This window comes from Herpailurus yagouaroundi, unplaced genomic scaffold (genome assembly GCF_014898765.1).
Source record: "Herpailurus yagouaroundi ecotype Mexico unplaced genomic scaffold, PumYag 141, whole genome shotgun sequence".
NCBI lineage: Eukaryota > Metazoa > Chordata > Mammalia > Carnivora > Felidae > Herpailurus > Herpailurus yagouaroundi.
The window spans coordinates 65,525,661-65,541,715 of NW_024412396.1; the positions used below are offsets into that span (position 1 = coordinate 65,525,661).

The 16,055-nt window shown below is 48.9% G+C and overlaps 1 protein-coding gene across 2 annotated transcripts in view; it reads right to left on the reverse strand.

Moving 5' to 3' along the window:
- Positions 1 to 9,018: 9,018 nt before the first annotated feature.
- The window catches only part of BTBD7 (BTB domain containing 7), an 88,214-nt gene continuing 81,177 nt past the window's right edge, over positions 9,019 to 16,055 (reverse strand). For both annotated transcript variants that reach the window (XM_040478080.1, XM_040478079.1), the window contains one exon: positions 9,019 to 14,317. In XM_040478080.1, the coding sequence (XP_040334014.1) occupies positions 13,502 to 14,317 (816 nt within the window). In that variant the 3' untranslated portion in view covers positions 9,019 to 13,501. The remainder of the gene's footprint in view (positions 14,318 to 16,055) is intronic.

A 16,055-nucleotide genomic window follows, 5' to 3' on the forward strand; every position in this document is an offset into this window, starting at 1 on the left:
TGGGGATTTTCAGATCGTTCCTAGTCGTATTTAAATGTGCATAGCCTCCCTCTGCAGGTAATAAGAAACATGAATACGATGTGAGTATTACAGCAGCTATTCCTGCCCTGGCGTCCTGCTCCAGCAGAGGGACCGGTTAATTTCTCCCCTGCTGTTCTAGAAGATGTGGCCTGATCTGAGGTTTGCCAGCAGGGCTCCTGCACTGCCCTGGCTTTATAACCCCTCCTCGAGGGAGGTTCCAGGACTCCCGCCGGGGCCCCAGGGAACAGGAGAACCGAGCAAGGCGCTTGGGTTGCGACCAATGGCAACGTGTTCAGGTACTGCTGTGTGTGGAAAGAGAGGCCAGGCGCCCACAGTCTGGGGAAAAGATGGGGTCCACCGTCACGGTAGCTCTTATTTCAAAAGTAAACATGAAAACAGACCAGAAAGCCAATGTAGAGGCCCATCTTTGGCCTCATCCCAGATCTTGCTTCTGTGGAAATTATTCAGACCGTGGTCATCACCCGTGGTGAGTTAAGCTCGCGAATGAAGGGCTGTGTGTGGCCCCGGAACCGCCCACCTATCTGACAGCCCGGGATTAGATTCCCCTCGGTGCCAGGAAAGCCACAGTTCTCCCAGCTCCCCTAAAGGACTCTGGTGAAGCAGAAGGAAATTGAGAGCAGTCCGAGTACTGCAGGACCTTGGCGGTGACCTAGTTCAGCTCCCCAGGGGAGACGAGTGTGGTCTGGGGAACATGGGACGTTCGGGAAACCAACCCAGTTCCCGGCAGCCGGTGACACTGTCGCCCAGTCAGGTCACCTTGAAGTGGCTGCTGGATACGAGCCTTGGTCTGAGGAGGCACCTGGCATTTGGCACTGGGCCAAAGCCAAACGTGCCTCACTTGCCCCCCTGAACCACTGGGCGTTAGATAATCTGCTTTCGGTCACTGGACCCCTCGGTTAGAAGGGACCTGGGAAGTCACCCAGCCTCACCTGTCAGGACAGGAGGTCCTCCCTCACGGATGAGCCTCACTGGCAGCCTGTGCTGGTCTCGGCCACTCGGCTCCCTTGTCTCCATGCTGTTGGTGACAGTGCCCTAGTTTTCAGTTCGCTCTCTGCTCCCCCGCCCCTGCTATGTGCTTTGAGCTTCATTGATCACACCTCTCCCAGCTGCCGGCATCAATCTTCTAAGCACTGGAGGGGTCAGCCTTTGGAGGGAGTCGACACCATGGAAGGCAAAGAGGAGAGAGAGGTTCGGTGATTCAGGCATCGAGCCCCTGGATCAAGCCTTACCTGAAGCTTGTGCGACTAGTAGACTTCTCTGTAGCAGAGAACTTTACTGTGGTTCACCTGCAGTGACAGAGTGCTCGCTGTCTCGCATGGTACTCATCCCCTGGTCTCTTAGTCCTTGGTGTATTTTCCCAAGCAAAAAGGTTAGTTGTGGTTTCTGGACTTGTCCACCGACCTCCCATCCAAATCTTTGGTCTTCTCCCAGCGATGCCTCTGGCTGGAGTGGGAGGGTGGTTCATGAGGCTCTCGGGCACCTGCCTTAGCAGTTGTGCCCTGACTGCCCACCTGGAGACTCCCACCTGGGCTTCTCCTCAGCCACCTCTCCTCCTGTGGGGCCCGTGGCTCGTGCTCCCCTTTCCTCCCACCCACATCCCAGTCTCCTGGCTTCTCTCTCTTGCCTCCGCCTCAGGCCTGAAGGCTCCTCAGTGCAGCTCTACTATAGTTGGATCAAAAAGTTTTATAACTGAATTAGGGCTCTCTGGAGAAACAGAACCAATAGGATATAGAAACATATCCTGTTGGGTGTTTGTGTGTGTGTGTGTGTGTGTGTGTGTGTATACACACACACACACTTACATATATACGATATATATTATCTGTATATATCATGAGGAATTGGCTCACACAATTATGGAGGCCAAGAAGTCCCGCGATCTGCTGTCAGCTGCAGACTCGGGAAAGCTGGTGGTGAGGTTCCAGTCCAAGACTGAAAACCCAAGACCCAAGGGGAGCTGATGAGGTAACCAGCAGCGGAGAGCTGACGGACTCTCCCAGTTCAGAAGATCAATGTTCCGACTCAGGCCGAGAGGACATTTTTCTTTCCTCCGCCTTTTTCTTCTATTCAGATCCTCAACAGATCGGAGGGTACCCACACCCCGCGCCCCTGCCGGGGAGAGCTGCCTGCTGTACTCGGCCCCTGCCTTCTAATGCTAACCTCATCTGGAAACACCCTCACAGACGGACACCCAGACATCATGTTAGCCAGACAGCCGGGTACCCCATGGCCGAGTCAGGTGGACACATAAAATTAACCATCACAACAACCAACCCATCTGTTGTGTCTCATCCCCCCCGCAAGCATGTTTGCGGAGTGAGCTCGGCCCCTCTGCGAGCGGCAGTTTTTGTCATATTTGCCATTTGAACCTTCGCGGTCCAAGGCCCGACCGGACCTAGAGGATCACGTTCACGCAACCTTGTCACTCTGTATCCTGCGTGCGTTCACGGCGACAGTGCCCCGTGTCTCCCCGGTTGGGGCAGGGGAAGGGACTCCTGGAAGACAAGGCTGAAGCGAGGGTCAGTGCGCTGGGAGCGCGAGTCCACAAGGTGGCGCCATGATTAAGTGGGAGGCCACTGCAGACGCCTGGGTGGCTCAGTCGGTTGAGCGACCGACTTCGGCTCGGGTCATGATCTCACAGTTTGTGGTTCCAGCCCTGCGTCGGGCTCTGTGCTGACAGCTCGGAACCTGGACCCTGCTTCGGATTCCGTGTCTCCCTCTCTCTCTGCCCCTCCCCCGCTCATGCTCTCTCTCTCTCTCTCTCTCTGTCTCAAAAATAAACATTAAAAAAAAAAAAAGTGGGAGGCCGCTGGAGCTTACGGTGTGGGAGTCTCAGGGATGAAGGATTCCAGGGTGTCCAAGGAAGACTGCAGTGTCCACTAGTGACTTGGGGTCTGTGGACACGGGGTCTCCACCTCACCCTGTGGCTGGGGCCCCCGAGTGGACAAGAGCGAGGGAGAGACCACGGGTTCTGTGGTGGCACCGGGTAGGTTTGGGAGGAACGGGGAGGTGCTGGGGAGGGGTGGGCATCGGAGAGGAGGTGTCATCAATGGGCCTGACGCTCAGGGGTCAAGGCAGGGGTGGAGTTGTGAGTCATCAGCAGGCTGAGTGATGGAAGCTGTGGGAATGAATGAGCTCGTCACAGGGAGGAATGTGAAGAGTGAGGAGGTAGGATGCCCGGCAACAACAAGGTTGAAAAGATGAGCCAAGAAACGGGAAGCCAAGAGGCAGCCAGAGCGGTGGGACGGGACCCAGGAGCCACGGCACAGAAGTTAGGGGCGTCATGGGGTCACTGTTGCCAAGTCCCATAAGACGAAGAGCGTCTGTTGAGATCCAGACAAGCTCTAAGCCAACTGAGCCAAGAGACAAAGGAAAGATAGGTGGGTTTCTCCCCTACCCCCCTTCATTCCTCATAAAGCTGATTTGGGTAACATGACTTTCTCTATGGGGTCATGGGCTCCTGACCCTGAACTCTGGGATTGGGCAGACAATGGCAGGCACCGGCTGTGGGACAGACAAGCAGGGTCTCTACGGCCGGGCTGGCTTCCCCGTTGACCGAGGACGTTGGGGAGTTTCTGCGTCTGTGGGTAGCTGGTTCCCAAGACAGAGGAAGGAGAGAAGAGGCCGGCCCGAGGCAGAGCCTTGCCAGCCTGTTCCCTAACGTCAGCCCCCAACAGTCAAGAGCACTCCCGAGTGCCCTCCACGTGGGGGCACGAGGTGGGCAGTGCCCGCCCTAATTTGTCATGTGAAGGTGGTTGGGGACCAGGCCAGGTGTGATGGCTGGGAGGGAGGGGAGCAAACAGCTGGAAGCACAGGGAGGAGGGCAGGACAGAGAGAGGGAGGACGTGGGCCTGGGAGGTGCGGCTGAAAGGTCAGAGACACTAGGGCAGCTAAGTGCTGTGTGAGGAGGCAACACCCAGAGTGGACGGGGCTGCGGGTGAGAGAGCTTCACTGACCAAGTGAGGGCCTTAGGAGACAGGACAGGGTGGGCTCCAGAGCCAAGGGGGCAGGGGGCCAGGCCGCCTCCCCGCACTAGGGGTGGGCGATGTAGGTGGGGTGTTGGTTTGAGGCCACTGCTGAGTGAGTGTCCGTCTGAAGGCCTCTGGCCCACAAGGCCAAGGAGCAAGCGGCAAGCGAGAGGGTGGCCCTTCGGGAAGGTGGGGAGAGCAGGTGTGGGCTGGGGACCATGGGACTGTCTTCAATAGTCCTCCAAAGCTTGGGTCCAGGCGCAGGATATGGATACGTCCGTTGTTTATGTGTTGAGTTTGGCCAGGAGGACGGCTGAGAAAGTGCACAGGGGAAAGGGGCAGACACCTGGAGTGGGGAGTCGGGAGGTCAGAGCCAAGTTCCAGAAAAGGCACAGGAGGGGTATCAGGAGGACCTGGACAGGGAAGATGGGGGCCTGAGAGCAGGAAGTGAGGAGAGCCCTTCTGGGGACAAGGGGAAGGTGTGCCACGGAGTGGGCAGCAGAAATGGAAGAGCAGGTGGCTGGAGATGGTGAAGTCGCGGATGGAGAGGACAACAGCCAGGCTGACTCAGGGTGTGAAAGGAGAGCCAGTGTGGGGGGCGAGGTGAAGGGAAGCAGGGCAGGCAGATGGTAGGAGCTTCGAGGTGCTACTGAGGGAGGCAGCCGTGCACCACTCGTCGTCCTGACCCTCGGTGCAGGGAAAGTGCTGGAGGGAGCCCACGCTTGGGAGCAGGCTGCAGGGTGTCAGAGCTGGGACCGAGCCGAGGTGGAAGAGGAGGAGGAAGGTGTTGCGGGGGCGGGACGCCCCGGGCAGGGCTGGGCGACGGGCAGGGGTCAGGGACCTCCATGGGAGCTGGAGAGGCCGGAGGGCTGGGTAAGGCCCCAGCAGGGCAGGAAGCACAGCGGGGGGCGGCGGGTGGGGGGGCAGTGGGAAGTGGGGACGCTCTGGTCTCTCAGGGGTTTGGCGCACCTTCTGGAATATCCAGAAAGGGGAAAAGCAACTGCATTTAGTTCAGGCACGGAGGGTGGGGAGGAACTTAAGGTACATCCCAGAGAAGACTCTGGATACAGAGGATACTTACGTAGCTGAGTAGCGTAAGGCTGAAGGGTTTCAGGAGGAGGGCGCAGAAGGCAGCAGCTGCCCGCAGCACCTCACGGCAGCCCTGCGAGGCAGGAGTTTCTTGCTCTGAGAGTGGGAACAAGACTTCGGTTCAGGGTGCCTTGAGGATTATGAGGCAAAACACACAAAGTCCACCATCAGAGCTCAGCGAGTAAACTGCTGTCACCCCATTTAAGGATGAGGCCCCTGAGGGTTAGCTGCTTGACCCCAGGTCCCCAAGGCCCGGATGTGCCGTGGTTGGCACCCCCGTGACTGTCCTCCCTGAGCCCTTCCTCCCTCGGGTTTCCTGTCCTCAGCTTTTCACTCCCTCCGAAGTCCAGCCGCCATCCAGCAGATTCCCCAAAGTTTAGAGACCAGCGATGCTGGCCTCCAAATCTGAGGCTCTGTGAGGAAGTGAGGCTCCCACCCCGGGGAGACTTCAGAGGAGGACGTCACCCTGGTGCCAATGCAAAGCTCAGGCGGGCATCTGAGGAAATGTGCATGGGCAGCTCCGGGGCGGGCAGGCGGGGAGGTTTCAGAGACTGAATAAAAAGGGGTCCGTGAGCCAGAAATATGCAGATGGGGGGACATGTCAGGGGGTCACTGAAGTGAAGCCCATGAAAAATCCCAGTGTCATTATCAGTGCCATGTGTAAAGCTGCATTTGGAGCAGGGACAGTGCAAAGTTAGCAGGTGACGGAGGGCAGAACCTCGCACCTGACTTCGGTCCTTTCTGTCAAAGGGAACGCGCTTCAAACCCAGACAAGCAGAGAGAACGTGACAGTGGGGATCTGGGGATCCTGAGGCTCGCCTCCTGTGGGCGGCATGCCAGTGTCCTTCTGTACAGGATGACCAGACACCAGGAATGACCAGATGTCTCGGTTCATCTGCCCCCCTGGTGCCATCAAGTGGGGGATGGTAAGTTCTGGTAACTGGCATCGTGGTGGGGGGTGGGGGGAGGGGCGGGGCGGGAAACCTTCCCTGGTGTTCCCTTGAGGATTCTAAGGCGAACATTCAGCTATTGCTGAATGATCTCTGAACACCTGCAGAAAGCAGCTGGATTAGGAATGGGGTGTTGTAGCTCCTCTCTCCCGCCCCCACCCCAGAGCCACTCAGGCTCGTCTCTGCGTCTCACCCTCCTACTCCCTCCTTCCCCAGCCTGCAGCCTTGCCAGCCTCACTCTCCTCCATGGGCTGCTAGCCCAAAGCATCTTTTGGGCCTTATCTCCCCAAATCTCTGAGCAGCAAGAAGGGTGGAATTGGTCTCTAACTTCTTTTAATTAGCTTGAAAAGGTAATACATGCATGTAACTTGAAAATTCAACCAGGACAAAATGTGTGCAGTTAAGCCCCCACCCGCTGACAACGCCCCTTAAGGCTGTCCTGGGAACATTTGTACAGACCCCTTGGACATCTTTTCATCTATGCGGGTGTATTACAGACCTCCTTTGTCTTGTTTTCCCACAAGTAGGAGCATGGTGTGCATTACTTTGGATTTTCACTTCTTTTACTTCCTACATTCTGAAGATCATAGTCCCTGCTTTTTTTTTTTAACTTTTTTTTTTTTTTTGAGATGGCCAGGGAGAGAGTCCCAAGTGGGTTCTGCAGTGTCGTCACAGAGCCCAATGCGGAGCTCGAACTTCACGGAACTATGAGATCATGACCTGAACCGAAGTCTTAACCAACTGAGCTGAGCCACCCAGGCCCCTCATAGTCCTTGGTTTGTAGTCAGGCCCTGCCTGGCCTTTGGAATGACACACATGCTGGTTTCCTTTCTACCTGGTAGGCGGCCTTAGCCAGCTCCCCCTAGCTGAACTGTGAAGGTCAGAGTTCCTTCAAGTTGATTCCTGGGCCCTCTTTTCATCTTTTTTGTTTTCAGTGTTTATTTTTGAGACAGAGAGAGAGAGGGAGGGAGAGAGAACGCGTGTGCATGAGCAGGGTAGGGGCAGAGAGAGAGGGAGACACAGAAATCTGAAGCAGGCTCCAGGTTCCGAGCTGTCAGCACAGAGCCCAATGTGGGGCTGGGACTCACAAACCGCAAGATCACGACCTGAGCCGAAGTCGGACGCTTAACCGGCTGAGCCACCCAGGCACCCCGGGCCCTCTTTTCATCTTAAACCTTTCCCCCGTAGTCACCAATCTACTCCCAAGGCTTTCCATGTGCCCACATATGTAGACAACTCCCACCTAGCACCTCCAGCTTCGACCCTTTCCTCTGAGCGTCTAAGCTTGCACAGAATGGCCAAGTGCAGACGACTGACATTAGACTCCCAACTTTCTGCCGACCCGACTCCTCCTGCCTCAGGTTCTGCATCTTCCTGGAAACCCTCGAATCCCCCTGAATCCCTTGCCTCCTTGCGCTGTGGTTCGGGCTTTCCCTTGATTGCACTCTGCAGCTCACTTCCTTCCACACTAAGTCTTCCCAATCCCAGGACCAGTTAGACCCCCAGCCTTAACTTCTGTAATAATCCAGTGTCTTTTGTTTCTCAAGACCCAAAAATTGTTATGGGCATGGCTGTGTCTTGTTCATCACTGTCATCTCAGGACTTAGCAGCTGTCTGGCAGTTAGAAGTCACTTATTTATTGAACAAATAAATGTTTGCGGAACAAATGCACGCCTCACACATGCCTGCCTTCACCCCCAGCACGTTATGCTTCCCTGCCTGGGCCACCACACCTCCTGGTGCGCCGTACAATTCCATGGTTCAGAACTTGGGCTCCGGAGCCACACTGTCTGGGTTTGAGCCTGAGGCCTTTACTAACTTACTAGGTGTGTGACCTTGGACAAGTTACTTGATATCTCTGTGCCTTGGTTTTCTCATCTGTAATAAAATAGCACTAATGATAGCATGTATTAAAGGAAGTATCTAATTCATTGATTAAAGAAAAAAAATAAAGTGCCTCACATTGAATCTGGCATGTTTCACCTCCCGTTCATTCCTGGACCATGTTGAGCCAGTCTTCCCCTCAGCCATGATAACCTCTTACTACTCTGTCCTGCTTTGTTTCTGGGACAAAAGTCATTTCCAGCAAGAGTCCAAAGTTCCTGAGAATAGGTGTCCTGTTGGCTGTCTGCTGTGGAGGCTGGACCCAAGAACTATTCCTCAGTGCCCTAAGGAAAGGCGAGGCCTGATGTGGCTAAGGAGCTCCTGAACCCGCTGTCCCAGGGCCATCTGCAAGCACAGGAATGAAGTTGACTTATTCAATTTTTCATTTTTAGATTTTTAAGAAGCTCACATAAAAAAAAAAACAAAACACCTTATATTTTATCTTGAAAGTCCACAGTTAAACCTAAGATGGAGAATCGCCTTAGTAAGGCATGAAGGTGGAAAGGTTAGAATGAGTTTATTAGTAAAATGATTAAAAAATGATAGATTTTATAGCAATTGAGAAAATGGGAATTAGAAAACTTTGTTTCACATATGGTTTTTCAGAAAACTAGACAAGATCATCAAGATCATGACTCCATTACCCTTTCAAATTGAAAAATACGAAGGAGCCCTAGTTTGAAAGAAAAAAGTGCAGACACTTGGACACCTATGAGTCTTGGGACACATCTGGGTCTCTCAGTGACCGACCACCGTGGTTGGCACACTCTGGGCGGGGGTTCATGCGGTCAGGATGCAGAACTTCCTTTGGAGACCCCTGTGCAAGTAACTTTGCTACAATTTGTAAGCTGAAATCTCTCAGAAATTTCCCAGTGAAGTAAAAGAATGAATTGGACTCCGATGAAAATGTGGTATTCCAAGAAAACCGTAGTAATTTTTAAAAGCCCCTGATGGACTGAAACCCTGGAAACACAGGGGACATTCACCTTTCTTCCCAATTCTACCCTTGGGGTGGTACCATCACCCCACCCCTAAGTTGAGGACTGCGTGCTACAGGGCTGAAACAGACTATCCAAGTCAGCAGGTTCTATACAAGCCGTTTATTTGAAATGCCAACTATATGTAGGATAAAGTCAGTGCTACATGCTTATTAGTAACAGTAGAAAAATAGAACCAGTGGAAACCTTTGTACAACCGTAATGATACTCAAAAGAGAAATGTATCGTTTTACAATGCTTCACACAGACGAATTCAAGTTTGGAGGTACCTAAATAAAAATACTATATATTTCTTTAAAAAACACTATGTACAATTGAAGCGTAAACAAGTTTTACAAAGTACTGGTTATGCAGGTTGTAGAAAACACTTGCATAGGACATGAAATCCGTTTAAGAAAAATTTCTGAGCCTTTAGCATTGAAGGCACTTGACTTCATAGCAGTAACAGCACAACCACAGGAAATGCAGTGTTGTAGAAGATGCCACCTCTCTGAAGAATAGATGTGGTACACAGACGGCAAGTGGAATTCAGGAATCTGTATCTTTGAGCCACCCCATCTAAGAGCAGGATCCCACACCACCTGCCCACGGAACCCGGATACACGGTCACGTGTAGTACACAAAGAAGCTTCCAGAGCTTACCTCGTCTCTTAGAACCCACGTAAACACACCAACACGAGAGGCTGTTTTCAAGACACACACTTGTAAGTCATCTTTCTAGAAACGGCCACAGCGTTATGATATTCAGAATGTGGAAGGCTGACACATGGTCTGAGGGTTTTCTAGAAGGAAAAAAAAAAAAAACCCAAAGACTTGCCAATAAAACAATTGTGCAACCGCTATTGCAATCTCCAGGACAAAAAGACAACTTAACAGTTCATAAAACATTGTTCATATGACAGTGTCCGTGGAAAAGTCAAATACCTTTTAGTGTGTGACGGCAACTCTTTTAGCAAGGTTATGTGTAATGAGGTTTGAAAGTAAACCACTTAGTAGACAAAGTAAACCATTGCAGAACCGGGAATAGCACCCATCACTGCTGCTGTAATAGTAATTTTCAACTGAAAAGTTGAAAGTCAACCAAATAATAATTAAAAAAAAAAAAAGTCATTTCCCTTTGAGTTCATTCCTAAGCTAAAAACATGAATGCCTTAGAATTGCAAAACAAGTGTCTTAGAAGTGTTTCATGAAACACGTTTCCCCCTAAAAGGAGGATGACACATCATGAAAATACCTATTTTGCTGAGTAGTTACTGAGAAATGTTAACCCTTCCCCTTCAGAGACTGGTGCGGGGTTGGCTGGGAGCCCCTGCCGCCCCCACACTGCACCCTTCACACTCTGCATCATCACCCTCGTTCAAATGGACAAGGACGGTCCAATGCCAGAATGTGAACAAACCACCAAAAGAAAATCCAATAAAGGATGGCAATCTTGTAATAAAAAGAGTTGAGGACGCAAAACCAAGAATAGGTAAAGTTTCACAGACAGTTCGACAAAAAGACTCAAATACAAAGAACTTGTTAAAAATCCTCAAGATCCAACTGGTTCTGGAAATGCCAGGAGAGCTTAGGTCTAGGATGTGTGCCTGGAGAAGGCTAAGGGGCATGGGACAAAGGCCGTGATATGTGGAAAACTCAAATGGCTGCTTTTCAGTGATCGTTTTTGCCTTTCATGCTATTTCTTTTCGAGTCACAGGTGACTTTGTAGTTATCCATCAAAATCACAAAACTAAGACAAAAATATAAGAAAAAGACCAACAGCATCTTGAAGAAACATGGATCTTCTCTTTCTGCTCCAGGGGCTAAACGGTAGTTCTCTAAACTGTCACACAGTGGGCAACCGAGGGAGGTGATTGTCTGATGGCCTGATTGTCCACGGTCTCAAGAGGAGATCTGGTATTCTTTCTGAGATTTGGTTCTCATGAAATTTCTAAACTGAGTGACATGCCAGGTCCCAAATTTTATATTCTACATACGCTTTTTTTCCCCAAGAGCCATCTTACTCAGGCTTCACATTTATCTTAGTACAACAGCATTAGAAGATTTTAGTGCCAGGTTCGCCTTACAAAGGATTGAAGAGGTGGGTTCCAAAGCCAGAGGCACACAGCTGTTCACCTACCCCGGCCACCACGCCTCACAAGGTACATCAGAAGTCCACTGTCGCCCACCCGAACACACACAAGCCACATCTGCTTACCTTCTGCAAAGTCTCACCAATCCACAATCCCACGGGTTAGAGTCAGTTCCTCTCTACACACAGTTTAGTCAGAGCAGCTATTAAATTAGTAAAAGCAAACTTCATAAATTAAAGTAGGAACAGTGGCCACTTGTTTTTATGTTTGGGGAATATGAAAGAATATTTGATACATTTTCAGAAAAATGAACGTGTGACATCAAATAGCTCTTATCTAACATTTTGAAAAATACAGGTCAGAGATGAGAAAGCTTTTTCCCACCCAGATTAGCTCTACTCACTCTTATTTGCGGTACTAGCGTGGTATGGTCTGAATTCAGAATAGAAATCTAAAACTACATCAAAGTAATTCATGTCAAGACATGTATATAAATACACGTTAAGGAATATGATGGAATTAACAGTTTTGTTTCTGGAGACAGAATGAGATCGGCTTCAAAAGACACCATCATCTATTATAAAGAGTCAAACCTCCTCAAAATGAGAACAGAGTCCTATGTTTTTCTAGCTCTAAAAAAAAAGGAGCCTCAAAGGCGAAGCTAGCCAACCTCCCAGGGGCTGAGTGTTCGCTCCGGGAGGCATCGAGCTCAGTGCGCACCACCGCCGGCATCGACGAGCACGCCAGCAGCAGCCAACTCGGCGGGCAGCACAACGCGGGGCAACGGTTGGCCGTATGCGGATAGACTGACGAGTTCCTCATCTTTGAGACTACCGACTGTTAGGATTTTTTAAAATGTCAGATTATTCCTGAGTGTATATCCACAGGGTGAACTAGGAAAGACTGTAAGAGAAACTACAGCTTCGGGAGAAATCAGAGTTGTTGACACCCAATAGAAACCTATTTACTTAAAAGTGCATGTAATTCATTTATATGGTAGCTTGTAAAGGCTCCCTAGCCCTGCATAGTTTTAGAGTGAGTGTGAGTGATTCATAGTTTTATATATATATACATACACAGAAAAGAGGCTCCCAGACATCCTTCATATGAGGGGATGTTCAGCAAGTCTCTTTTCTTCTAAGTGCTACGGCTGTGTGTGTATGTGTTTGTAAAAATACAAAGTGAATGCTCAAATAATGTTAAAGTGATTTAAAAACTCAAATACTAATATATTTACACTGGAGAGTAAGAAAAAAAAAACAGTCCTTAGCTCACACATTGCCCTTCCAAGGGAGAGGATCTTAAAAGATCCCATGTGCTCAGTGGTTCAGTAAAATCCCAAACCAGCGCCCCCCAATGGAGTTCAAGTAGGACATGTAGTGTTTCACTGGGAAAAGAAAAAAAAAAAAGGTTTCTTTTTCTTTTTTTGGTGACAAAGCATTATGCGTTCTACAACAACTTTTTTAGGACACCAAAATTCAGACACACTTTGAAAAACATTTAAAAGAAAACATAGGCTTACAAACACCAAATGACATCCATAAGACTGAAGCCCTTTTGTTTTTTTTTTCCCACAGAGAGCAAGACAACTAACTGAAGGCAGCAAGCAGTCCTCAGCTGGAGAGTCGAAGCTCAGAACCAGAAATCCCGTAGTGCAAGCTTTAAGTCACTTCGTTATTTCCACTGCCTTAGGATTCCAGAAAATCTGATGTCTTTAGAACCTCATCTAGTGATACGCTGATCCATACTACCAGCATTCGCAGGAATTCTGACAGTGTCCACACTGGGAACAAAGCAAGAGCTTTAAGCCTGGGCACAAAAGGCTTTGCTCCTTTCTGTTCTTTATTGAACCAGAAAACTTCAGGATCCTGATTGGACTCCCGCTGGAGGAATGAAGACCAGCTCCCAAAGACTTACTAAGTAAGAAAGAATGATACTAGGTTTATGGAGACTGAGCAGGAAGATTTCTGAACTAAAACGATTACCGAAAAGAGAGGAGCATTTTGATGTGCTGTTCTTTGGAATTTCTATAATTAAAAAATAAACACAGAACTATTTCATAAGAAAATACATCTTAGTGTGCAATCCAATGCACGTGGAAACTGGTAGATGAAAGGTAAAATGCAAAAAAGTATGAAAATACAGTTCCTTTAAATGTGGCAATAAAGTGTAACATACTGATATAAAATCAACACAGATAAAATAAATGTACAAGTGCAAAAAAAATCCCATCATTTGTAAAGAGAAAAAAAAGTGCCAGCTTGCTTGCTCTTAAAAATGCTTCCCCACATAATTGTTCAAACACAAAATAGACAGATGCAGCATTCAAAATAACCCTCTTAGCATGCCATGTCTAATAAACATGTATATACAAAAACGAGAATAAACTAATGTGAAACTGAGTTCGCTGGCATCAATAAACTGGTCTCTAAGTTGTTGGGTTACATCATAAAATGGGATGTTTCACATCTCAGGCACAGACGACTTGGAGGTTGCTCTCAGAGGGCAGACTTTTTATAGAGGAAGTCTGGCTTGCTTGGTGACCTCCTTCCCCTGCTTATTGAATCTTCCCTTTCTAAATCGGAATTTCTCGGAGCTCCATGGCCCAGGGACTCGCTGTCGGCCAGTCTCCTACTGGGTCTCTCTTCCGGAGCTTCAGAGCTGCATGCAGAATGTGAGGGTCTGCTGGGAGTCAGCCCAAAAGTCAAGTCAGTTTCTACTGCTGTTCGTCCCCTGACGTGGGCTGGACCATTGCCAACATTTTCTGGGGCTGCCAAAGGAAAGTCTGACCGCTGGGGAGGTTGCTCAACGACATCAAGGTGTATTGGCTCATTCTTTTGTCTGTGTAGATGCCCGTCAGGGGAAAGTGGATATTCCCTCCTAGCTTCTTCCTGCTTTTTAGGAGAGGTCTGGCTAGGTAGGTAGGCTGACTTTAAGCCACTTGGTGATGCCTTATTGTGGCTATACAAATCGGGACCAAAATATCCACCTTGCGAAGGGGAGGGGGTGCGTCTGCCAGGAGCAGGCGTAGAAGGTCTGCAAGCAGCATTTGAGAAGTCATAGAAATCCGGATATTCCTGCTGATTTTCTCGAGCATCTGCTTTTTGCTCTAGCGTGTGTTTCTTTCGAGACGTGTGTGTGTGCCTCTGTGGAATACACGACAGATGCTGGGGAGGCCCTGGTCCTACTTCAGAAACTGATTGGCTTAATTCTGTGTCAACAGCCAGTTCTGGAAGCCTCCTGTCCTTGAGTGACAGTGTGGACACACCCATGGCGATGTCCGGCATTAGATCGTTTAGCACAGGTTGGGTACACTGCAAACAGAGATAAAGGAAGAGAGGTTAAAAGAAAAAGGCCCATGACACCCTCTTTGTAAAACTGATGTTCACTGATTTGCTTTCTCATTATAAAAGTAATACAGGCTTAGTTTTAAGAATGATAAAAATATAGAAAACCATAGAAGCCAAAAAAACCCAAAAACAAAACCATTAACCTTCCCTGAGATAATCACCATTAACAATTTAAGGTATTTCTCACTTTTTTTTTCTCTGCACATATATTAATTTTCACAAAATGTAGTGCATATATAAATCTGTGGCTAAATTTTGAGATTATTATTCCACTGTACTGATGAGCCATGGCTTACTTAACCATTCTCCCACTGCTGATATGAAGGTTGTTTCCTATTTCTCATTATCATAATCAAGACTGTAATGGGGGTACCTGGCTGGGTTGGTGGAGCATGTGACTCTTGATCTTGGGGTTTGTGAGTCTGAGCCCCACATTGGGTGTAGAGACTACTTAAAAACAAAAGCTTAAAAAAAGAGACTGCGACAAACATACAAATAAATTACCTTTAAAAGGAATTTTATTTAAAATAAAAAGTAAGGGGACTAGGGTGGCTCAGTCAGTTAAGGGTCTGACTCTTGATCTTGGCTCAAACCATGATCTTGCGGTTCGTGGGATCAAGCCCCAAGTCAGGCTCTGTGATCACAGCGCAGAGTCTGCTTAGGATTCTCTCTCCCTCACTCTCTCTGCCCCTTCCTTGATCATGTGCACGTCTGTCCTCTCTGAAAAGAAACTTAAAAATAAAATAAAATTGAAAAAAAATAGAACTTTGTAATTGTAAAACCGAGGGCCGGGCCAATAGGATGGGAATTTGCCTTATCAAATGCTATCGACCTCTGTTGCTTCTTCTTTTTTTAGGGGCTTGGGAGGACAGGTGGGAGAGTAGGTAGCAGGGTATAAAGTGAGGAAAGAATATAATTTGACCCAAGGTGTACACTAGTCCACAGATTCCAAAAGCTGTATTAAAAATTTTTTTTAAATGTTTATTCATCTTTGAGAGACAGAGAGAGACAGAGAATGAGCAGGGAAGGGGCAGAGAGAGGGAGACACAGAATCCAAAGCAGGCTCCAGGCTCTGAGTTGTCAGCACAGAGCCCGACGCGGGGCTCGAACCCACGAACTTTGAGATCATGACCTGAGCCGAAGTCGGACGCTCAACTGACTGAGCCACCCAGGCACCCCTCCAAAAGCCATATTTTAATAAAGATTCCCTGAATTAATGTATGTATCCTTTTTCTTTTTTTTTTTAATTTTTTTTCTTTAATGTTGATTCATTTTTGAGAGTGAGTGCAAGCGGGGGAGGGGCAGAGAGAGAGGGAGACGCAGAATCCGAAACAGGCTCCAGGCTCTGAGTTGTCAGCACAGAGCCCGACGCGGGGCTTGAACTCACAAACTGCAAGATCACGACCTGAGCCGAAGTTGGACGCTCAACCGACAGAGTCACCCAGGCGCACCTCCAAAAGCCGTATTTTAATAAAGATTCCCTGAATTAATATATGTATCCTTTGTTTTTCTTTTTTTTTTTTTTTAATTTTTTTCTTTAACGTTTGTTCATTTTTGAGAGACACAGAGACAGAGTGCATGTGGGGGAGGAGAGAGAGGGAGACACAGAATCCAAAGCAGGCTTCAGGCTCTCAGCTGTCAGCACAGAGCCTGACGCAGGGCTCGAACTCACAAACCATGAAGTCATGACCTGAGCCAAAGT